Source organism: Pagrus pagrus (assembly GCF_965226575.1).
Source record: "Pagrus pagrus genome assembly, chromosome: 13".
NCBI lineage: Eukaryota > Metazoa > Chordata > Actinopteri > Spariformes > Sparidae > Pagrus > Pagrus pagrus.
This window is the reverse complement of record NC_140197.1, coordinates 9,948,522-9,967,442: the sequence shown is the minus strand read 5'-3', so window position 1 is coordinate 9,967,442 and position 18,921 is coordinate 9,948,522. Positions and strand designations below refer to the sequence as shown.

Genomic DNA, 18,921 nt, shown 5'->3' with positions numbered 1-18,921 from the left:
TAGATGCTACTGAGAGAAGTGAGACTGAACTAAAACAGCAAAGTTGCTGGCTCTAAAAAAACAAAACAATGAGCTAAAAGGCGTACCCTGTAGAGCTCAGAAGAACTGCAGTCGGGTGATAATTCTCTGTGGGTTGGTCACTGGGAGCACTTTCACAAACAGGCAGTCATGTGATCCATTGTTAATATAAAGATATTGGTTGTAGCTGTTTTAAAGACAAGCATGGGTATTTCTTTTCAATCCAACCACTGAGATAATTAGGACAGTTTGTCCTTCAGTTTTGCTTTGATGGCATCAACTCTTGTTCCAAACAAAACTGAGCAGCTGTTAGTATCCAAACTCAAAGAGATTACAAAATCATTATGTAAGAGGATATGAAAGCACCATTGCTTCTGTGTTCAGCAGCTGCTAAGCACCAGCAGTTCATTCTGCAGCGACCATAATGACGACATTATGAGACTCAATGAAGTGAGTCTCCCCGGGCCAGACTTCCACCTGCGCTTGGCCCTTTACAGTAAGCTCAGTTCAGCCAGTGCTGGAGCAGAAATCAATAGTCTCTCCTGCCTGCCATGTGTCCACCGGCTCCACTGCGGCACAAGCAACACTCCTGACTTTGACGGGACTGAAAGGAACAGAAAGGCAACAAGGCTTTGTGTTCACGAAGGGGAGATGACAGTGCTGTTAGAGTTTTGTGTGCTTGTCAGGGTTTACACAGCATACAGACCACAGAACAAAGCAAAACCATCCGCACTCAGGCGATCTGGTTTTCTGACTGCCAGCCAGACGGCCCCGACAGCTCCATTTAATCTAACAAATAACAGCCTGCTTACTGAGGCTTTTCTCTGACCAGATTTGTGCGTCTCTGAACACATTCTGACACAGCAGGGGAAAGGTTTTCTGATTTCACTGTTTCTGATATCTATCTATCTATCTATCTATCTATCTTTCTATCTATCTATCTATCTATATTTGATTTAATGTCCACTAGTAACTTTGATTTCTGTCTGCAGCCATTTTTTTTTTTTTAATCTTTGCTTGTTTCTTTGCTTTCTTTTCTAACCTCTTAACAAGATAAAGAGTCTAACACTATGCTAGCATGTCTGTGAGGCTATACTTGTTGGCACAGCTGAGTTTTGAGCTAGATGCTAATGTCAGCCTGCTAAAATGCTTGAACTGACAATGCAAACATGCTAATTTATGGCAGGTATCCATCATTTTACATAGCCCCCATGATATCTTGCGCAAATTAGCCCATGGGTGTGCCTTTGGTGTGTCCTGTCACTTAGCCGAAGTTGTGATACTACTTTTTTACTTGATGTAACAGTAACCCTCCCAGTGTCCTCCATGGGAAACTCCATTTTAGTTTAGTGTGTTAGCATCCTAATAATTGATAATTAGTTCTAAACACAAAGTACAGCTGAGAATGATGGGGATGTCAATGTTGCAGGTGTTTGGTCCTGATAATGGCCAAAGTTATTACAATAAACCCTGAGGTTAACATGAATGTCTCAACCGATTTTGAGACATTTTACAGGACATGTGAACCCATTGACTTGCTGCTAGCAGGAGTGGAAGAGTCAGGATCATCAAAGGCGGTAGACTTCATTCTCTGGGGACCATGAACATCTATAAAAACAATTAATGGCAATCCATCAAAGTTTTTAAAGACATTTCAGTCTGGAACAAAGTGACAGACAGACCAACAGACCTACATTGCCTTCTTTAGAGCTATGCAGTTGGTTTACCTCGCTTGCCAGTCAAGCTATGATTTCTGTTCAGGCAGTATTTTCTTCACAAAAAACGAAAAGATAAAACGTTAGTCAGTCATTTGGACACAGTGTCCCTGCAGCCTTCCTGCCCATTTCCTTTCAGATGGGTCAGCGTGGGCCGAGTTTGGACGCTGTGTTGCAGATCTCTCGCTGCGTCTGGCACTGATGAGGTCATGGCTGTGTGGGCTGCTCGGACCATATGTTACATAAAAACTGTGTGAAAGTCCTAATCCCCAGAAAGGCATTACGCAATGACTTTGCCAAAGGGCCGCCCGCCTGTCAATCACTGAAGTAATGTCATGGGTAGAAACATTTTGTTGGCCAGTGTGACCCAGAAAGCTGAGTCTTCTCTTTGTTTTGTTTTCTGGCCTCAGGTGTAGTTTGGGTTGGAGAATCTTGTCCGTCTTTGTCAATCTATCTATGCTGTATAGATGTACATGAGATTATACTGTCACACATATATGAAAGGCTGATGTATATTCATTTATTTAACACCCACAATAATCCTGTGTTCTGGGTCACAAATGCCATGTGGATGAGAGATTAATTTGGCCGGACTGGAATCATTATCATTATTATCATCATCAAAGGTCAAGTGTGTAAGATTTAGGGAGATGTACTGGCACAAATGGAATATAGTATTCATAATGACGTTGTCGTTAGTGTATGATCACGTGAAACCAAGAATCGTGCTTTTGTTCTCTTAGAATGAGGCACTTATATCAACAGAGGAAGTGGGTCCTCTTCCACCATGTTGCACTGCCATGTTTCTACAGTAGCCCAGAATGGACAAGCCAAACACTGGGTCAAGAGAGGGCCTTTTGTGTTTTTATTGGCTACCATTCAGGGTTGATACAGATCAGAGCTGTTCAGTTGGCTGCAGCCTATAATCTGGCATTAAATCTTGGGTCTGGGCTTGTTACGAGAGAGAGTTGAGTCATAATATAATGAACACTGAAGAAGAAAACAAACAGTTTAAGCACACATGAAACCTGTGGCTGGATTAATCTGAAAGGAGGACCCTATTTGTTTATTTTATTTAACAAAACTTAATTGGAAATATGCAGCATGTGAACACAAGAGTAACTAGAAAGACAACGGTCTGAAAAAATAAAAAGATTTTAACAAAGGGCAATATACAAGACTTTTAATTAAGCACTGGACTTACATGGGCCTTGTCTCTTTCTTGTCGAGAGTTAGACCAGAAGAACAGTACCAGCTTCATGTCTGAATGATAAATAAGTAGCCCAGGTAAAGCTCAAGCTTAGCTTAGGTCAGCATAAACACGCCTAGCTCTGCCCAAAGGCAACTAAATCCAACTACCAGCACACTACATCATTTTAGTTTCATTCATAAAATTAATGAGGTGTAAAAACAAGATGTGGTTTTACAGCATCATTATGGATCCCACCCAAGTTCTCACAAGACCCGCTCTACCCCGCCTCTGATTGGTTGGCTTCTGACAAGGCAAGATGCTGAAGAGGCCGATGTGTTTACCTGCAAAACTATTGGCGTATTACCAGAGCTACTGTGTGCGTTAACAGTTTGATTCAAACATAGAGGATGCAACCAATGGAGCCAACCAATCAGAGGCGGAGTAGGGCGGGTCTTGTGAGAACTTGGGTGTTTACCACTTGTTAGCCTATGTGTCTTACTATTTGTTTGTCTGTTTCCCTCTCGATAAGTGTTTCCTGACCTCTAACCCCAAAACAACTGTGGACATGACACCTGGACGAGGAAGTGACTGGTGTTTGTACTGATGAAATAAAACATAAATTGTCTGTTAGTGAGCTGTAGAGGTGCTGGTTGGTGTATTTTGTTACCTTTGGAATGCTAAGCTAATTAAGCTAACCACCTGCTGGCTGTTTCATCATAGCCTTTTTACTGTATGTGTCAGGGCCGTAGCCATGAGGGAACACGGAGGGGGGACCAAATCTGCCGGGGGGTATGTGTGCAATTAAATTAATTATTCAGGTCAATCTGTATTAAATCAAACTTTATAAACTGAGCACACATGATGTTTTGCACTGTACTGTAGCTTCTCACACTGTGAATCCTCTGTCGCTGTCTTTGGTGCTGACTGTGGCTCCAACCAGCCTCCACACACACATTCACACACACACACACACACACTTGAATGTCCTAAACGAGCTTGAACTAATCAACCCAGTTTTAGGATAGCTCTGAACACTGGTGTGTGTTGTATCTCCTGAACCCGGGTTAGATGCTTCTTCATTCATCTGAGGAGGCTGTACGTGCAGATGAAGGAGGAGGAGGAGGAGGAGGAGGGGCGACAGGGAATCCCAGGAAGGGGTTACAAATATCGCGTTGCTGCTGTCGCCCCGTCCAGTCACCAGCTTCATAGGAAGTGAAGGTTGAGGAGCAACGAACGGATGAATGAAACGAAAAAAGAGCCTGAACTTTGTGTGTTTCTGAGGAGGGACGCGCTCTCCTCGCCGCTGATGTTCACGGGAGCAGACAGGCTCCTCCGCGACGAGGCAGCGCCGGTGTCAGCCCGACCGAGGAGCTGAGGGATGAAGCGCGTCTCGGGGCTGCGCTGCTCATCTACGGTGCAGTAGTGTGTGAAATAATCGCCTGGTTGTTTTTCCGCCCGCGCTGAGCTCTGAACACGTTGTCCCTTTGTGACCAAATGTGGGGGGGGAGCTCACGTTTCCTGTTGGAGAACTTGGGTTGAGTATCGGGTCGGCTGATGCTACATGGACATTGTGTTTGCGCTGATCGTTCAGGCCTCCGAGTCGCTCTGCTGGACGGCATCAAAAGCGCACAGACCTCTGGCAAAATGTCAAGGATGCTCCGGGAGGAAGGAACGCAGACCGCAGCATGACTGGCAACACTGAGGCGCAGGAGAGAAGTGGAGCTGAGGGAAAACACTTGTCGCTGCTTTTCTAAGAGACATTGCACACAGAATGGGACGGCTCCACATTTGGGTTTCCTCGACGTGACACCGGACTCCCTCAGTGTGTGTGTGTGTGTGTGTGTGTGTGTGTGCGTCTTTCTGGCTCCTGGACTCTGCAGTTCGGGTGTGAACTGGAGCCCCGGTGGATGCTGCAGCCCTGCCGGCTCACAGCCCAGATTATTGAGGGGTCCAGATTGTTATAGTGAGGGGAAATCCCCGCTAGGAGCCCCACAGCTCGTCATTACGCCATGGATGACTCGGGGATAATACGGCGCCGGAGGCTGCAGGTGAGTCGGTCCGGCCGCACAGCAGGCTGGACATCATCATCATCATCCTCATCATCGTCATCCTGTGATCTCTGTCTCTCCCTCTACATACACAAATCTGTCCCTTTGTTTTCCAGCTGTAGGACACACAGTCAGACACCATCTCATTACACCAACAGCCTCATTGACGCTCGCCTAAATGGCAAGTGACTGTCATTTTGAGTTGTGTGGCTTCAGCATCACAGCAGGAATCCTTCTGGCACAAGTGCAACCCATCAGGCCTCAGTGTATAATGATAATATTCCCATAAGACTCCTTAGTTGATTTTATCTTATATGGATTACATCATGGTATTTATTAGCTCTTATACTATCACTTAAGATTAATGGAACCAGCTGTCTATAAAGAATAGAGTAATGTATAATAATGTGTTGGCACGGTAGCCTATATACATTATCTAAACATATGTTTCAATTAATTTGGTTTTCATCATGGATGCTGCTGACATTCGATCACTTCTTGGTCTGTAAAACATCCAAAAACACTGAGAAGTGATCAAGATAATGTCATCAGACTGCCTTTTCTTTGTTTGACTGACAGCCCAGATCCAAAGTGAATTATTTTACTGTAATGTGAGGCTGGGAAAAGAGGCAAATCCTCACATTGGACAAGCTGGTAGCATCAAAAGTTTGGCATTTTTGCTTAAAGATTGACTGAATCCATTATTCACTGGTTAATTCAGCCGATTGTTTCAGCTCTAATTCCAGCAGGATACAACATCTGTAGTCTTTCCTTACTTGATGTTTTCACATGGGGTCACACGGTGTGTCTCAGGTGCTGACCGACCCAATCATTTGGCTCACCTCTCATCACCACAAAGCTCATTTTCGGATCATTTGTATTTCGGGTAGCTTATGAAGGCTAAAGTCTCTCTGACAAAATGCTGGTAATGAATCGCCGCTCATGCATACTGATATGACGTGTTCAAATGACTGTGCTCATCCATTATGGAGCAGCCTGCCTAACCACGGGTCATACAACCCCCCCTCCATCTTTGTGTGATTCACTCAAGTGAACTGAGCAGAGATGAGCAGCCTGCAGGACAGGCGGAGAGCAGCCTCCTGCGGGCATGTGTACATGCAAGAGTGTGTGTGTGTGTGTGTATTTTAATGTAGTTTGTCTTTAATATGGTTGTTATCCTGGCAAAAAAACAGAAGGATTGCCAGCAAGCGCTCTGGATCACACCTCTGTGCTGCAAATTGACCTCTATTACTGTGAGAGAGGGAGAGGGAGAGGGATGAGGGTATAAAAGGAATCACGGGAGGATTAGTAGTGAGGTGTGCTGATGGTTTCATGTCTCATCATCCCCGGCGCTCAGCTCACCGCTCTGCTGCTGTGATGTATGACAGGAGCTGTGAGGGAATTAATCATCATAGAGTCCGACTTACAATGTCCCTGGCATCTTATAGATATAGGCAGGCCAGCTGGATGATTTGGAGTCTGTGTGTGTGTGTGTGTGTAAAATAGTGTGTAGATGTGTGATTGGCTCTCTGTGTCCTATTCAACTGCCTCGTCACTCCCCTGGGTCTCATCATCCCAACCGTCACTCTCTCTCTCTCTCTCTTTCTCTCTCTCTGTCACACACACACACACACACACACACACACACACACACACACACACACACACACACACAATCATTCTGTCAGCACCATATGGTGACACACCCCACTCCCCTGCAGTCGGGGTCAGGGGTCACACCCATGATGCATTGCTCCAAAATGACTAACATGAAATGGACATCTTTGTGCCTCTCTGTAGTGGCTGCACTCTGTAACACTGCATTTGGCTTGCTGGCACACACGTACTATGATGCATACCTCATGAATAAAATATTTATAAATAATAATCAATTGCTACAACACAATACATCATCTATATGGAAATGTGAACTGACATTTGAATTCTCCTCACTTTTTGTTTCAGGAATTGTAAATTATTATGATAATGCAGCAAAAAGAAAAGAGGATAAAACAGTGTCTGGTCATATTTGTGAAAACTGTCTAAACTTCAGGTCTCTTGATGTTCTTCCCTCGACTTACTCAGTTTATAGGGTGGACTATTGACTACAGCATGTCATACTGTAGCCCTGTATAGCCCATGAACGTTGATGATCCATCTAGTGTTAGCTATCACCCGTCACAACTCTGGGCTCCTTGTCCCTTTACACAATTCACTATTTTGGAGGACCGGTCATGTTATTACATTTTTATTTTAGTGGGAAAGTGGAGGCCTGCAGGCCAAGCTGCCTCCACTCAGAGTCATTACATTTCATGTTCCCAGGGTCCTATCTTCCCCAATTCTACATATGTGCTCAGCGGGTCCCATTTCCCCAGGATTTATGTGGGACATAATGGGAAATTGACAAAGAGTCCCATTTTCCCAGGCTACTATGTTCCCAGGATTTATATGGGACATAGAGGGAAACTGACAAAGGGTATGTTCCCAGTTTCATATGTTCCCCACGTCCTATGTTCCCCCAATGTACTGTATATGGGAGATAATGGGAAAATTAGTCCTATGTTGTCCCGATTTTGGAGGTCCTCTCTCAGGGTCTTATATTCCCATGGTCCTGTATATCCAGGGTCGAATGTTTCCCCTATTTATGTGGCACAAAGAGTTGTATGTTCTCCAGTTCCACATATGCTCTCTCAGCATTTGTTCCCAATTTCCTATGTTCCCAGGGGCTTATGTTCCCCAGCTATGGTCAGGGTTATGATTATTTACCCAGAATATTGAACAGGGGAACATAGATATGCTCCCTTCCACCCAGAAAGTGGAAGCTACTTAGCATAGCGTGTTAGCATTAGCAGTGATTCTCACAACACATTTAACCTTTTAAACCAAATGTTCACAACACCTGGAAAACACTCATATAGACAGTTTGGACACATGACCACAGTTATTACAGTTTTGGCATTTGTACTTAGTTGCTCAAAACTGATGGACAGTCTTTGTTTATGTCCCATATTAGGAATAAAATAAATTTCTGCACAAAAAGAAAGAGCTAAGCTAGGCTGTGACACTCATGCCTCATCCACACCCATCAGCCCCTCTGCCTTTTCCATCCGTCAAACCCGGATCGGTTAGTCCGTCACTGCCGTAGATGATGACAGGCCCGGTCTCCGTCTCTTGGCAGCGGGACACTCCTTGATTGATCCCCGTTGTCCTGCTCCGGGCCAACTCCCCACCATTTGTCTTTTGCCGTGTGTCCGCAAAATGATTGGACTTCCTGACAGAGCCGCAGTGTGCTTTATAGGCATGCAGCTCAGCTAATGTCATTTCATTATTACAGGGCCTTTTTTATACCTTTAGTGCCGGCAAGATGACTTGAAGGACACAACTGAAATGGACCTTTTATAGTTTTATGTGTACCAGGAGACAGAAATCACTGGACTCTGAAGTCTCAGTTATGGTGCACTGCATGCATCTAAATGTTTACCCTCTGGCCTTCTGATTGGATGGTTTGATGGATGGAGGGACGGTGGAGTGAGTTGCTGGCTAGGCTAATGTTAACATAAATTTTAATGTTTAAACTAACATCTGTTTGCCGGTTCAAACAAACAAAAGAGTCATTCTTTCATTAAAATGAAGCAGACTAGCTTCATTAAAAATCTCTGTACATTCATGCCTCAGGTTGAGTCCATTTAAAAATGATTCATCGAGAATGACAGCAAAACACGAGGCATCCATAAAAACAGGCCCCTGGAATGAGCGCACATACTACATATAAAGTACATACGCGTATATTGTACGAGTTGAACCATGAACAGGGTTATTTGTTTTCAAAGTGAACACGCTTTGACAGAAATGGGCCATCTGCCGATTAGATACTACAAAACTCAACATTAGTCTGCATCTGTAAGCACTTGAAGTATTCTTAAGGCAAAATGCTCATACATAAACCATCGACATTACAAGACAGTGGCGAAATCACCCTCCAGTGGCAGCATCTGAATTTTCATTTTACACCGACACATAAACACTCCTGTCAGTTTGATAGCCTGGGACCAAAGGGGATCAGACAATCGTTTATAAGCTGAAGCCTCGGCTCACTCCCCCAGAGGACGACGCTAAACCTGGATAAAAAGAGCAGCCGTCTCCTGTCAGAGAGGAAGGCAGCAGATACGGTGTAGAATTGTGTTGCTTTCTGATCTGTGATCGGTGGGCATGTCATGTTTGTGACAGAGCCTCCCATCTGTTGTCAGTCACCCCTCACCACCGCCAGACTTCATTAGCAGGACTCAGAGAGCATTTAGCTCCGAACCCGGCTACGCATCGGCCTTGTATGATGTTTTTTTGCAGCCTTAGCACATGCTGTGATGTGCCATGCAATGAGCACTAAGCGTGGCGTCGTGTCACACTAATTACACCACAGGAGAATTAAGTCACAGAGAGTTCAGGCTTCAGAATATGTTGTAAGAGCTGGATTTGGTTGCAGGAGAACATTTCCTTAATGATACATGGTCTGCTTAGTCTTTACTTTGTGGAAATGCTGAGACGGTGAGTCACAAAGGCAGATTTAGGAGCGGACTGGTGAGCTGGACTCCTGGCACCATGACGACGGGCAGAGTGAGTCTAGACTGGAATGAGGAAATGAGTTGCCACTTTCTGACCTTTTTACAAATTAAAGTGGAATTGAGGATTACGAGGGGACATTCAGGCAGATACTGTGTGACACCGGCTCCTAAGAATTATAATATGCAAGTGAGGGTGGCAGAGGAGCGCTTTAATGGAATTTCTACTGGGTTAATAAAGGCCTTGTCGCTTGAGGATTAATAACTGAGCTACCATAGCACAGGGATGCAATGTACATTCCTGCAGATTCATTGCACAGTTTATACCTTCAGTTATGATTCTGCCTCTGCAGCCACTCCTTTAGTTCCCTGTGTTCAACCTTGACCCAGTGGAAGGCGTCATGTGAGGAGTGGAAGGTGGAAGCATGGTGTCTGTTTATTATTTCAGGCTCCAGCGGACGGCTGCGCTTTGTTTAATGTGCCAACTGGTTCTTTTTATTGTCTAGACATGCCTGAACATTAAAGAGCCCCTCAGAGGGACATCAGGCAGACAGTGAGCAGATGTTCACAGCTCTGGATTCAGATACAAAAGAGATAAGGAAGTCTGCTACTATAAAATGTTCAGTGCGTTTGGAGTTTCTTTTGTATTTAGTTTTAAATGGACTATTTCTGCAAAAAAAGCCTGTTTTTTTAAATGACTGCAACATTTGCAGCAGTTAAACAGCCCATCAGTTCCTGAGGACAAACAAAATGCACAAGTCTATCCTGTTTATACATTATTTTATGTTAATGTGTACACTGCCCAGGGCCGTAGCTAACGCTGAAGACAGTGAGGTCACGCCCTGCGACCCCCTCCAGACACAATCACAGAAGATGTTAGTACTGCCATTGCCATTGCTTGTAACTTAAAGGATAACTTCACCTGAAAATGAAGATTAATTTGAATGCAAAAATCTTACATATTATATCTTTAAAGCCAAGGATTCACTCTTTATTTAAATACTGAATTTAAGAGTGTGCAGCAGGTTTTGAAACAGCATCTGGATCTTCATCGTGGTGAATTTTATTTACTGAAAACAAATTGTATTAGTGTAAGCATTAAATAAAAAAAAACAGATATTTTTTGTTGTTGTCTGATCTGGTCGGTGGTGCACGGAGAGACTTTGGACTGATGAGCTCAAAATCCCATCTACGACCCCGACACTGCCCCCACGTACAGTTCAGAAGGAAAAGTACACATGATGTGACATGATGAGGGATCACGGGGTTGTGTTTTACTCTGGACTGTATCGCTGCTCTGTAATAGCACTGACTGTCAGGTCTAGTCAGGGCTCATTTGTACAGTTGACCCCCGTCGTCACTGACGAGCCTGTCTTGAGGCCTCTTTCTCTTGTAAGCCATCGTCTCCTTGGCTTTGACGGCTCAGGGTCAATTAGCCTGATCAATGAAGGACAAAGTGAGAAGGGATCAATAGGTTGAATATTCAGTCGTCCTTGTAAGGAAGGATTTGTCTCTGTTAACACGTAAACCCTGGAGACATGCAGTCGAATAGCTGTGTGGCCTGTTATTGGCTTATGATCCAGAGATTACTTCCTATTCCTCTTATCGGGGGAGTGTTTTTCCACTCTGTTTGGTTTATTATGGCGCCTCACTACCCTGTTTTCCCCTTCTAGAGGTAATTGCTCTCTGTGACATAGACTTTTAGCCTTCTGGATGGTGACTGACAACATAAAAAACACTCTGCTTTGTTGGAGGTTTGTCCTTGTAATACAGAGCTTTCAGGCAGCCACAGTATAACACGCATTTTGTGCTTCACAGGCGATCGACAGCAGCAGGTCCACACATATACATGCTCACTTAGACACACACACACACAATCTTTGTCCGAAGGTTAACCTAATAATTGCACTGACTGTGGTTAGAAGGCGGTCGATGCAATGCTAACAGCAGCTTAACAACATTAACCAGCATGTGACAGGAGAACGTGTGAAGCAGCTAATGCATTAATTGCACGCTGTAATGGCTCATACCTGACACTCATTTACACACCGACACACATGGAGCTGAAGGTCAGGTTGTTCAGGCTCAAGGGTAAGGCTGTGTCCACGAAAGCATGATCTCCCTCTCCCCCTCTGCTCCACCCTTGTTTACACCCTCACTCCCCTCCCTCCCCTCCCTAGCTCAGCGTGGAGGGGTTTTGTAAAGAGCCAGGCTGTGTTGGCATGAGATCTGGCTCTGCTCACACTGTTTTCATTCGGTGCAGTGAGTGTCTGCTGATGCTGCCTCAGCCCAATGTACTCGGTCCATCTGGACTCAGGAGATGGCAGGATAGAAGAGGAGGGGAAGAGGGGAGGGGGGCGGCTTGGCTCAAAGCAGTGGCAGAAATTAACAGACTGGCTGGTTGAAAACAAACATAGATGCTAACACATAGTTAGATGTAATAGTTATAATACAAAGTTAATCAGGATAAGATCAAGTCCCCAAGAGGCCTCTAAACGCACAATTCACTGCGTAGCCACCTTGTGTCATTGCGGTTGCTACGCCTGTCCGTCTTGTTGTTACATGCTAATGGTGGTAGATTAACAATTTGAAATTCTTATGGCATTTAAAAAACAATGTTCCCTTATTTCAGTTACAGTAAACACAGGCTAAGCTGATTCCTGTAGCTAGCAGATTTTATCAGCTGCAGCTAGTTCGCTACAATAATCAAGTTAACGTTATGTCCATAAGCTCGTTGAAAACATTATCTCTTGCTGATTTAAATGTTTACGCTTGACTCAGTTTAAAAAGAGGACCCCTTAAAAAGGGTTTCAAGTATTCACTCAATGGCTACATACATGAAATCATCTCATGCAAGCTTCATGTCCTAGGCAAAGCGTTAGCATCCTCACTAGCATAAGATTGATGTAGAAGACATTGAAATAAAGAAACAGACCTGCTCTTAGATTGTAGTACAGAAGTGGAAAGTTGTTATTATTAAGCTTTATTTTTCATATCTTTAACCAGTATGTTTTCACTTTTGATATAATAAGAAAATCATGTTAGCCCTGATAGCATCTAGAACAGTTGCTGAGATATTGGTAGGACGATCACTGTTTTGTGGTCAGGGTTTATCGAACACTCGATTGGTTTGTGGGATCTTTTATAACTGTATATTGTTTATAATTATAATTTTGTCTGTGTGTATAAGAATACGCTCTACTAAAGCACAACTGCTCTTAAAGCTGCTAAGTAGTTAGCAATCCCCTCCCCTCTCTCTACGTCAACACACTTGCGTGACTGCATGAGCAGCGGGAGGAGAGACATGGATTACAGAAACACTCTACAACAATGATTACTGTTGGAACATACAGCTATTTAACACATATTTTAATTTTGAAAAGATAATACTTATAGCAGCTTTAAGGTCGACCTCTTTAATTAATTTTGTTTAATCAAATTTGCACAAAACAAACCTGGGGCCATGTTATATTTTAGCACAGGATTACATACTGTAGACGGGGTCGAGGATAATATGGGCACAGTTTAATCCATCTGTGCAGAAATTTAACAATAATCCAAAATAACAGTAATTTTTCTTTGAAAAACTCTTTTTCTAACAGTTACATAATTTAACTGTTACACTGTTAATAAATAAACCTCCCAACCATTAAAAGTAGGACAGATTTTATAAACAATATCTCCCCTTTACTAAGGAAGCTTACATTTTTATCTCTACCTGAAAGCTTTCACAGCGTCCCATCATCTGATTCAAGGAAAAACATCACATTTAAAATGAAAATGCTCTCAAAAGGCTTCTTGTGGCTTTAAATTCCCAACAATTTACACACAAAGGCCAGTTTACAAGTCATGGGACACACCCAGCCTGTGGAAACAGCTGTTTGTTGTTCCTGTAGAAGATCTTTGTCAAGTCTGTGAACATGTATTTGATTTTTTCTGTACCTGATCTCTCTTTTTTTCTTTTTTCTTTGTCTTTCTTCCAGAAGGATTTGCCACTGCCTCGCAAAAACAGCAGGTGAGTGTTATCTCCGTTCATCCCTCCCTCCTTCTCTCACCCTCCCTCTGTTTTCTCCCCGCTCTCGGGGGAGAGACCGGCTCCCTCCATGACGACGAACAATCACACCAAGAGATGCTGCCGACCATGATTTTGCACGTTGTGTTTAAAAAGCTCTGAGGAGGCTTGAGAGGTGCTTGTGGTGTTGAGTGTGTAGCCTTTATGTGAAGGAGGAGGAGGTCGTGCTGGAGGGATGCTGGGAGTCTGTCGGTGTCTGATTAAGGCCGGCTGGGGGCTCTGGATGCTGTCCATGGTGCTGAAAGCCATTCTGCTTTTTTCCAGTTGCTCATTCACTGGCTCTTTATCTGCCCTTCTCTTTTCCTATACTTGGTTATAATCTGTGTATACTCTGCTCTCATATCCAGCCCTCGGCTGTACCTATCCCTCTTTTTTGAATCCCTTTGCCTCTATCTCCCTCTTGCACATGCAGAGTTTCTCTGGTTGTTAGTTTATCAGTGTAACAGCAATCAGCTTTAGTTCAAGGGGTGACAAAAGTATAGAAAACAAACATAAACATTAAAAGCAGGAAAGAACACTCTGTTCTGTAAAAATAATCCAGTTTATGATAGTAAAACACTGGAGTGATTCTGCTGCATGAGAACTTTTGATACTTCAAGTAAATTTTGCTGACTATATTTTAGTTAAAGTTTGCTATGATTCTTTTTATTTTTTATAATAACAAAAGATGCGAGATGACTATGTGAAAAGGAAAACTCACAGAGAATTATCACCTGACCTTGCAGTTCCCCTCAGCATTTTAGCCTCTTTCAGCTCATTGTTTTGCTTTTCCAAGCTTATTGGCAGCGGTTTCCAGACGCTACTAGCAGCTGCTTTCTGAGAAAATGCTATAAAAAACTATATGCTACCTGCCTGCTCAGCAGTAAAGTAAGTGCTGACAGACAAATAATGGAGCGTGTAGCAGCTAAAGAGCAAGATATTTCCTTCGCGAGTTGGTGGAGACCAAAAAACAGAGCTAAAAAGTAAAGTGAATATTGGACTTAGGTGGCAAAAGTACACTTGAGTATTTTTTTTACTCAAGTAAAAGTAAGAAAGTACAGGCTCTGAAGTACTCAAATTATAAAAGCCATTTCTGTCAAAATCAACTTTTACTAGCTTACCTTACCAAAACAAAAATGACAGTGGAAGCAGCACCCCGCACCTATAGTGTCTCTAAACATAGGATGTCAGTGTGTGTTTGTCTACTTTAACTGAAGGACTAAACTAAAATTAAAGTGCAACAAACATTGTACACAGACTTACAGATTTACAAACACATATAATATATAATATTCATAGTTATGTTTTCATAGTGTATAATCACCTTAAGCTGAGAATTGTTGTGTGTTTGTTACCTTAGAATGAGTCTTTTATATCTACAGAGGGAGTCGGTCCTCTTTTATGGAATCTGTCATGTTGTACCGCCATGTTTCTACAGTAGCCCAGAACAGACGAACTCGCTTTGCAGAGGGCCACTGTAGAGATCGGGGGCAACGAGGGGTATTCAGTTGGTTGCCATCTGCAATTTTATCGCTTGATGCCACAAAATCCTGCAGAGTGGACCTTTAAAACACTGGAAAGGGTTAGTCACATGGGTGGAGTGTCGTCCGTAACACGTGTCCTTGTTCCTTTATGTAAAAAACAACAGAATACTTCTTCCATCACTGCATGACGACCAGATTATTATGAAAGTATTACAGAAGAGCAGTAGCATCTTGATAGGTCTCAAGGTGCTTCACTATAATGTCTTTGCTCCACTGAATAAGAGTAAATCTGTTTGTGTGTGTGGTCACAGCCCACTACCTCCGTCTCCACCCTCTTCTCTCGCCCCATCCATCTTCTGTCCACTGCCCCCTAACTCGTCCCGAGTCATCACGGGTAATCAAACATGAAATGAAGCCGCAGCATACCCATTCCGTGTTCCCCGATGCATCTCACTGTCATCCCTCACTTTCCTCCGTTACTTCCCATCTTTACCATCGTGCCCCTCTCTCTCGAGAGAGACAGCTTCCATTTGGATTCAGTCCGTCTCCTTCTCATCACGGCCCTTCTCCCTCTGTAGGACGCTATCAGCACCAACATCCATTATAGATGAGCTCGGTGGAGTTGGCTTCACATTCAATCCGCCTGCTGCATCCATTCATGGGTAAACACAGCCATTCAGAGTGTGTTCGCGTGTGTGTGGCATGCATCGTCATCAGTTATGCTTTTTAAAGATTCTTTGACTCCATTCAACATCTGGTTCTCAGTTATGTAACGGTCCCCATGACCTTGTCCCGTGTTTGTTTCTTCTCTCTGTGCTGAGGTAAATGAACCTCCCTTTACTCTCTGCCTCACTCATTCATGGTGCCCATAGCCTGCAGTAAAAGCTTTTAACTGCCCATCAGGTTCCTTCAGTGCACAGACATTGAGAAAAAGAAAACAAATCAGACACAAAACTAAAACTACTGCAGCACCTTAGCCTTGAGAAAATGACCCACAATCCCCTGCTGCTTTTTTGTTGTTCCTTTCAAAAAGACAGGCCCTGCCTCCCTCCCTCCCCCCTCCCTCCCTCTCTGACTCTCTCTTCTTTGGGTCTCGGCCACACCAGCCCAGACACCAGTGCACATCCAAAGGTTGTGGGAGCTACAGTACGCGTTGCATTGCGGTGACATTTTTCCTCAGAGACCTGCAGCTTTCTGACTGCGCTCGCTCACCGCTCGGCTGCCGTTGCTGCTCCTGTTGCTCAGAGCTACGCCTAGATACCCAGCTGGCAACATGTTCCGACGCACTAAAAGGTACAACAAGAGACGGCGCAGTGATGATTTGGTTTCTGTGATGTGAGGTGTGGCGGCACAGGCTCTCTCCTCTCTCTCGGCTCTCCTCTCTCTCTTCAGTCTCTCTGATGCTCAGTCACTCCTCTCTCTGTCTCAGTCTACTTTGTCTGCAGTATACATTACAAAGAGGCTGGTATTGACAGTGCGACTGCTGAGTAAGGTCACTGCGTCTGCCTTCAGATGTCTGCTCTGTTCTGCTGAGTCTTGGTGATTTTCTGGATATTACAGAATAATGTTTCTGCCACACTCAGGGTCTGACAGCTTGTATGGAGGTATTAAACATGTATAGAATGCTGTTTAAGTGGAGTGGATATGGTTTGTTTTAAGAAAGTCCTCCATAAAGATAACTTTGAGCCATGCTAGCTGGGCAGTCCACTATAAAATATCTCACAAACTGTTTTTCAAACAGATTTCGTTTTATGATATTTGGACATTCATGATCCCCAGAGGATGATTCCTACTGACTTTCATGTTTTTTCCTAAAGTGACGGATGGATGGATCACCATGATGATGCAAATTTTAAGAAATTTCATGAATTGCTAGTTTGCTGCCTTAAAAAATCGATTTGCAGTTAATCATTATTAATGTACGAAATATGCTGGATGTTTTTCCACTGACCTGATCTATGTTCGATACAAAACAAAGTAAACACCAAGTTACCTGACAAATTAAATAAATCAAAATAATGACTTCAAGAGTTCAACAACTGGCCCAACAAAATCCAACTCATATTGAAGCTACTAAAAGGTGCACTATGTAGTTTGGGAAAATACGTTTGAAATATATTATTTTAAATATTAATAAGGTATTAATCCAAACTAATACAAAATACAAAAGAAATGTGTATTTTTTCCATAACTGAATAAACAAGCTGTTCTCAGAGGAACATAAGGTCCCAGAACAGTTTGAAGCTAGAAAGGTGGCAGGGTCCGCCACTTATACACAACAGAAAAAGTAAAACAGTATGAAATTGTGTTGTCCTTTAAAGTCAGTTTGTTTATTCAGTTTATTCAGTCATGAAAACAAAGAGAGTTTGTTTACTTTGTTTGTTTTGACATCATTTATTCAATTGTATTTTAATTAAATACAGTTTTGTTTTTTGTTGGTTATTTCCCGTTTTATCTTTTAGTTTATATCCTCATGGGTCGTGCTCACCTGTGTCTCATTAGTTAATCCACCTCTGTGTATTGAAGCCAGTGTTTTCCCCTCACTATTCGTCATTTCTTCTGTTTGGCCCCGGTGTTTCCAGCGGGTCCCTGACACATCTTTCCATCATGTGTTTCCAGCTTTAGCTGCCTGAGTCATTGTGTTGTACTGGCTTGTTCTTTGTTTTCGGTTTGCATCTGGATTAGTCTTGTTGCCAGCCTTTCTTGTCTGCCTTTCGCTTTGGATGTTGAATTTTTGCATTTTGGACTTTTTGGATTTCATGGACTGCAGCTTTGGTGACATCATAGCTTGCTTTCTGTTCCTCTGAGTGTCTTGCGTTATGTCCCTTTTTGATTCAGTCTGACATATTTTTTAAATATTTAATAAGCAAGTATTTGTTAAATGTAACAAAATACTTTTTGATGTGTTGGTCCTCATCTCTGATGGTCGGTTAATACCTTTTCAATCAGTTAAAGTCCTAACAGTGATTGATCATTAACGTCTGTAGTTCAGACATGCATGTTGCCCTCAAGATGAATGAAAAATAATGACACACCCATCAGCCTAATTAGCAGACATTGGCAAACTAACATGGTGAACACTGTAAACACTGAACCTGATAAACATCACAGTGTTTGCATTGTATTGTGAGCTAAGAACAGCCTGACAGAGCTGCTGGCATGGCTGTAGACTCTTTCTTTGGACATTTTGAAAAAGCTTCCACTTTCATTTCACATACTGTGATATTTCTCATGATGACAGCCTTCATTTTATGGCAAACAATTCAGTTAATAATAGTAATACGTCACAGTTTATCACCAAAATGATACAAATTAAGTGAGAGTGTAGTAGATGTTTGAAAATGAAGAGCCTTGAGATTGAGATTCTTGTGTATTTAGCACTCTATCTTTGGTAGAGATGGTCTCGCTGACCCTGATGATGTGAATGTAACATGAAGTTAGTGAAAATCAGTTACTCATCATGGTGACATTTCCAGCAGACTTACAGGTAGACTGATTCACCGACTCTGAAGGGATCAGTCGATGATGACGTGAACCCAAGATGAGTCAGGCAGAACAAAAAGTTTTAGATTGATTTTTCCAGAGTCTGAATCACTGACGGTGAGAGATGTTTTTTCTGAAGATCAACTAACCGGGGCGGGTTATTTATTATCCAGCTGAAGTTTTCTTGTGCAACTACAGCTCAATGCAGGTACAAAGACAACTTTCCTGCGGGGATAAAAAAAACCAACAACTCATAATCGTATTCCTTAAATAAATAACATGAGCACTGCTTTCCTTTGTGCTCATAATTGATGCTTTTAATCGCTCTGATGTCAACAGCCTGAAAATTTGAGCTGACATTCAAGCACCGGGGG

General features: G+C 43.0%; 1 protein-coding gene across 6 annotated transcripts in view; it reads left to right on the top strand.

Annotated features, from left to right (window-relative positions):
* The first annotated feature begins 4,048 nt into the window (after positions 1-4,048).
* Positions 4,049-18,921, top strand: part of LOC311267299 (microtubule-associated serine/threonine-protein kinase 1-like) — a 44,071-nt gene continuing 29,198 nt past the window's right edge. For 2 of the 6 annotated variants that reach the window (XM_084370293.1, XM_084370292.1), the window contains exons 1-2: positions 4,049-4,973; positions 13,516-13,544. In XM_084370293.1, the coding sequence (XP_084226419.1) occupies positions 4,935-4,973; positions 13,516-13,544 (68 nt within the window). In that variant the 5' untranslated portion in view covers positions 4,049-4,934. Of the gene's footprint in view, positions 4,974-13,512; positions 13,545-16,244; positions 16,358-18,921 lie in introns of those variants that run through there. The other 4 variants (XM_084370291.1, XM_084370290.1, XM_084370294.1 and 1 more) reach the window with 3 other exon arrangements.